This window comes from Cebus imitator, unplaced genomic scaffold, assembly GCF_001604975.1.
Source record: "Cebus imitator isolate Cc_AM_T3 unplaced genomic scaffold, Cebus_imitator-1.0 Scaffold23, whole genome shotgun sequence".
NCBI classification, from domain to species: domain Eukaryota; kingdom Metazoa; phylum Chordata; class Mammalia; order Primates; family Cebidae; genus Cebus; species Cebus imitator.
In genome coordinates, this window is record NW_016107338.1 from 2,846,837 (window position 1) to 2,853,047 (window position 6,211).

General features: G+C 50.1%; 1 protein-coding gene across 1 annotated transcript; it reads left to right on the plus strand.

Annotated features, from left to right (window-relative positions):
• The first annotated feature begins 592 nt into the window (after positions 1–592).
• On the plus strand, positions 593–5,970 carry CD207 (CD207 molecule). Its single transcript, XM_037736147.1, has 6 exons — positions 593–712; positions 809–925; positions 2,410–2,784; positions 3,377–3,528; positions 4,565–4,683; positions 5,190–5,970. Exons 1-6 carry the CDS (start codon positions 640–642, stop codon positions 5,338–5,340), a joined length of 987 nt encoding a protein of 328 aa, XP_037592075.1. The 5' UTR covers positions 593–639; the 3' UTR covers positions 5,341–5,970.
• Positions 5,971–6,211: the final 241 nt, after the last annotated feature.

The window sequence follows — 6,211 nt, forward strand, 5'->3', positions numbered from 1 at the left end:
ATGCTCCATTCTTTGGAATATGCTTATCTTTCTACTGGAGTTATTTTTTTTAACTTCTTCTTATCCTTCTACTGGAGTTTTATTCATATCCTTCTACTAGAGTTTATTCTTCTACTGGAGTTTATTTATTTATTTTCCCATTACTCCATTTCCTATGCTTCTTTGAACTGGGCATGTTTGTCTCTTGTGCTCACCACCTTGCAATTTATTTGCTCATGTCTGTCTTTCCTACCAGACTGTGAGCTGCTTGGTGCAAGGGCTGTGAGTTCTTCCCCACTGTGGCCCTCTGCCTGGGACAGCATCAGTACCTAGAAGGCACTCAGTCTGTATTTGCGGGATGAGTGGGTGGGTGGATAGATGAAGAGAGTCTTACAAGAGAAATGGGAGAGCTTTGGGACAAGATGGTTAATGTATCTATGTAACAGACCCCCAGAGAAGACAAGAAGTGAGCTCTTCCTGAAAGCTCAGACTTCTGAAGAGGGAATTAAGCCAGACGAGGTACCTAGTCAGGAATAGGGAAGTTGGGATAACATGGTGACCTGCCGTGGGACTCACTTCCTGTTTCCTCTAGATAAGAGTCCTTGGAGAGACAGGCAGCCAGAAGCACCTGTGCTGCCAGGGTAAGGGTGAGCACTCAGGATGACTGCAGAGAGGGAGGTCCCTGACGCACACTTCACTGTGGACAAACAGAACATCTCCCTCTGGCCCCGAGGCAAGCAACAGTCACCGCTCAGAACCTGCTCCAAGTTCCATGTGCAAGCCTGCCCTTTGCTGTTCCTTCAACATTTTCTTCTTCTTCTTCCAACAGAGCCTCCTCCCAAGTCTGGTCCGTCTCTGGTCCCAGGGAAAACATCCACAGTCTGTGCTGCATTAATCTGCCTGACGCTGATCCTGGTTGCCTCTGTCTTGCTGCAGGCCGTCCTTTGTAAGTCCTCATGTTTCATCTTCTGGGCCTAGCCCCTCTCTGTGGGCCACCCAGCTCCCTCCAGATCCAGACCACTTCCCTGCTTTCCAGGTTTCTCCTGCCTGTGGCTTTTTCATTGGTCTCCTTTCTCCTCTTTCCACATGCAGTAATGGGTGTGCCATCCCCAGAAAGGTCAGCGGCTGCTCCTTCCCTCCCTCCCTCCCTCCAATTATGGGAGATTATTGGGATCAGCATTTGCACATTGGTGCTCAAGGATACATTCTTTTGTTCTCAGGAAGCATTCATTCAGTTTTTCATCCTGTGCTATTTTTTCCACGCCCCCACCAAATCTCCCACCCATCTGAGTTCTGCTCCTTGGATTTGCAGCCTTGTGGACAGCCCCTGACAGTGCAGTGTCTCCTGACCCTGTGAAGGACTGAACCGCCCGTGTCATGGGCCACAACCGACTGGATGGAGAGCCTGGCCAACAAGCCAGCAGATCTCCATGACTCAGTCCCCTCATCACGAATCCGTTCATGCTCTCTTCATTCTCCTATCCCTGTGAAGATCACGTCTAGGGAGCTCTCCTACTCATTTGGTGTTGCGTGGTTTATCTTTCTTCCTCTTCTGGCTCTGCCAGGCTTCATGGCCTTTGCTGCTGGCAGAGCCTTCTTCCTCCTGCCAGGGCACCAGGAAGCAGAGCAAGGGAACCCGAGAAGCTGTTGTGGTTTGTTTTCTCCCTCTGTGGCCTTGGGGCATCTTTGGTCAGACACTTGTAGGCTCTAGGCAGAGTCCCCCTGGCCCCATTCTAGACCCCTGGCCTCTACCATGGCATTTTCCACAGGACTCACCTTTGAGCCTCTTGGTTTGTCTTTGATCCTCTCTCTGGTACCCAGGCCTGGGACTTGAGCAGAATGTGAAAGTGGATGGGACAAGGGAAGAGGAGAAACAGTTTTGTAATCTTCATTTCCATGTTCTCTGGAGAAGCAGCCATTTCCAGATTAGTGACTGGCTCTTCCTGTGGTCACAGAGGGACCCATGGACAGATGTAGGGGAGTGGTGCTGTCCTAGCAGACGGCCACTGCAGGGGTTTCTGAAAGCAGAGGGATGGCAACCAAAGGGAGGGGTCCAGGGGAAATCAAGTTCTGGGAAGAGTGACGGGGTTCATGGAGGGCACCCTTTATCAAATGCTCTCTGAACACTCAGAGAAAATTCAGGACTGGCTTCTAACCCCTGCTTCTGCTTGCCTGTGAAATCTTCTCATGGAAAGCCTGTGTTTTATCAATCTTCCCATTGTCTGTATCCACCTGTGTTCCTGGAACATGGTAGGTGCCCATTGCATGTTTGTTTTATGTTAATGAATGATTGGAGTGTTGGGACTGTCTTGGTTCCTTGGGAAGCTTCAGCCTGTTCCTTCCCTTCCCTTCCTTTGACCAACCTGACAACACCCTCACTCCTGTCCCTGGGGCTCCCCTCAACTGACCTCCTGACTTTCTCAATCCCAGATCCCCGATTTATGGGCACCATATCAGATGTAAAGACCAATATCCAGTTGCTGAAAGGTCGTGTGGACAACATCAGCACCCTGGATTCTGAAATTAAAAAGAATAGCGACGGCATGGAGGCAGCTGGCGCTCAGATCCAGATGGTGAATGTGAGCCTGGGTTATGTGCGTTCTCAGTTCCTGAAGTTAAAAACCAGTGTGGAGAAGGCCAACGCCCAGATCCAGATCTTAACGAGAAGTTGGGAGGATGTCGGTACCTTAAACGCCCAAATCCCAGAGTTAAAAAGAGACCTAGAGAAAGCCAGTGCTTTAAATACAAAGATCCGGGAACTCCAGGGCAGTTTGGAGAATATGAGCAAGTTGCTCAAACGACAAAGTAAGTGACTCAGAAAATTACATTGAAACTGACCGGCGGCCCATGGGACCCTTACCTGTCCCAGACCTGAGACTATGGGGCTGGTGGGGTGGGGAGGAGAGGGGGGCAAGAGAGGGGCAGCCATGGGCTAGAAAGTTTAGGAGAGAAGCCTTGGGGTTGAGGAGGACTTAAGGGCTGTTAGGAAAAGAGACCAGGGTCCAGCTGGAGCTCCCACACCAAAGTGCAGAATGTAAAAACATTAGGAGATGTCCACCCTGGCCCAAACCTGGTCATTTCCGATCAAGTTCCTTTCTAGAGTCCAGGAATGCAGCCACTTGTCATGGCCAATGGAGAGTTGCTTCCCCTTCATGGGAAAGACATCCTTTGTCCATCCTCTCGCATTCTAACCTCTCCAGTCCCACACACTCTATTAGTCTCCGTCTGACTTTCAGGATTTGAAAGAGTGTCCCCAGTCCCCTACACAAGGACCCAAGGATACCAGAGCACAGCTCCATTTGCTGCTATCTCTGAGACATCATTCAATCACCCCCACCAAGCCAGCACCCCAAGAAAACAAAAACACCAGCGTTCACTTTTAGCTCTTGTTCTCTAGATGACATTCTACAGGTGGTTTCTCAAGGCTGGAATTTCTTCGAGGGGAACTTCTATTACTTTTCTCACATCTCAAAGACCTGGTATAGTGCCCAGCAGTTCTGTATGTCCAGGAATTCACACCTGACCTCGGTGACCTCAGAGAGTGAGCAGGTGAGTGCTGTGCCTATGGGATCTGGGAAGGGGGCATATAAGCATCGGGCTGGGGAGGATGGACAAGGTTATGCTGGGCTAATAAAAATCCCCAAATATTGATGACCTAATGAAGAAGCATTATTTCTCATATACCATGTCCAATAAGGACTGGCAAGGGGCTTCTGCTCACTGTGGCTACTCAAGGACCCAGGCCGACGGAGACTTCATCTTAACATGTTTCCACAATTGCTGGGGCAGGAAAAGGGAACTTGATGTATTGTGCAACACTTCTGCCCAGATTTAACATACCTCATTTTTACTTATTCTCACTGGCCAAAAGTAAGTTATGCAGTACTCCTGGATTCAAAGAAGGCAGAGAGGTGCTACTTTCCACGTGCCCAGAAAAAAAGAGATATTCGTGAACAGCATTAATGAATCCGCATGACTCAAGAAGTCTCCTGCCTGGTGAGGCAGAAATTGCATGGGCCCTTTTCATCTGTGCAGTGGGATAGCAGAGCAGGTCAGAGCCTGGGCTCTAGAGTAGTTCTAGAGCCCTAACCTTGCCATCTAACCAGTCCTAGCAGCTTGGGTGGAATACGCAACTTCACTGGGCAAACTTCACTGGCCCTCATTTGATGAAACATGCATGGTGCTGGCACCTGCCTCAGAGAGGAAAGGAGTGAATGCATACGGAGGACTCAGCACAGTGCCTTATGTGGACTCAGAGCTTGCTAAATTCAGGTTATCATCTGAACCATTCTCTTGGGGTCCGTGCTCTGGAGTTCAACTGAGGCCTTCTTGTGCTTCAGCACCTGCTTCCTCAGTGGCAGAAAGGCTTGGGTCCTGAGCTTGTTAGCTGCAGGGCAGGGAAATATAATAATCTGGAAGATGAAATCTGAGCCCTGGGCAGGGCAAGAAGAGGCTTGAGAGAGGCCAGTGTGTGCAGCGCATCTGTGGGTCAGGGCTGTCACTGAGCACAGGTGACAAACACCCAGAGACAGATGATCAAGCTCCAAGTGTGGCCACAGCTCTGCTTATCCTGTCTTTCCTACAGGAGTTTCTGTATAAGACAGCAGCGGGACGTGTCTACTGGATTGGCCTGACTAAAGCAGGAATGGAAGGGGAGTGGTACTGGGTGGATGACACGCCATTCGACATGGTCCAAAGTGAGAGGTAAGGCTCTGGACCCCTCCCTGCCAGCCTGAGTTTCCCCGGCCATGGCCTGGGAAAGAAGGGAGTGGAGGTGATGCTCCCCATGAGACAGGGTTTCTGATTCTTCTCTGTCCTAGGGTGACAGGAGCATTGGAACCAAGATCTAGTGCAACCCTGTCACTAACTGGCTGTGGGACCTGGGCCCTCCACACCCTCTGGGGTTTGGCAGCAAGGCCTTCTGCCTGGCCAGCTTCAGCAGGGATTGTGTCATGAGTCTAGGTCTTCACATTGTGGATTTGTATAGGGACTTGAGAGTGGTGGGTTGGTTTGGCCTGGACTTAGGGCGTGACCGAAAGCTTAGAGGTCGAAGTCTCACCAGTCCCCTTCCTCTTAGGCTCGGGTGCAGACATTTGCTGCCATTCCCTAGGACTAAACCTGGGATTGAGTTAACTCATTTCTTCACTGGAAATAAGTTCTTCTTGGTTTTTGAACTTTGTAAATCTATCTTTTTCCCCTCCACTTTGTAGGTTCTGGATTCCAGGTGAGCCCAACAATTATGAGAACAATGAACACTGTGCCGATATAAAGGCATCCTCACTTCAGTCCTGGAATGATGCCCCATGTGACCAAATGCTTCGTTTCATCTGTAAGCAACCCTACATCCCGTCAGAACCATGACAGGACAGGCTCCCAAGCTCACTCTTGGAGTTCCAGCGCTTGTCAAACATGAGGAAATGCCTCTTTCTTCCCCAGACTACAGGATGACTTTGCTCCTTAATATTTCTTGCTTCAAAATCATCCCACAGTGGCATTCTGGAGTCCGTCGGTCCTGGCTGGAAATTTTCCGACTCCATGGAGGCAGCTGGAATGGAAAGGAGGATTCAGGTTAAAGTGGGAGGGGTGGATGGAGAGGATTTAGAACTTCCAGTTGCTCTGCTGCTGTGACATCTTTGAGCCTCACAGAGCCCCAAAGACCTAACTCTGAGTTCCTGCCTCTTACCCGATGTGCCCTTGCCCTGGCTCCCTAGCTGGCTAGTTCCCTACCATCTGGACCAGCTGCACTCCACTCAGTTTTCTGCTTAATAGGTTTCATTTCTCTGCCAGCCTGGGAAGCTATTCAAACAAGCCAATCACATCCTCTCACAGGAACCTGGGGTACCTCATGCTTTTGTTACCGCAAGGCTGCCTCCCACAGCCCTGTTGGTTCACTCTGCTCCTGAGGGTGACCCCGTGTGGCCCTGCGTGGCTTGTGATATCTTTCCTCACCGGACTCTATTTTGACTAGTAAACTGCTGTCAATCTCATCTGCCCAGTGTCAAATGCGTGTTTTTGGCCATCTTGTCCTATTTAGAACAGGGGATCTCTCCCTAGCCAATGGAGGAACTCGGGAGTGACAAGAACAAGGCTGGTCAGGGATCTCTGGTTGGTTTTGGCCGAGCAATGAGCTGGGAAAATCAGACCATTTCTCTGGGAAAGAATTTGGACCAGGAAATAACAAGGGGATGAGGCTGTTAACAGAAGGAAGTTGAGCTGGAAGGCCCTGAGTTAG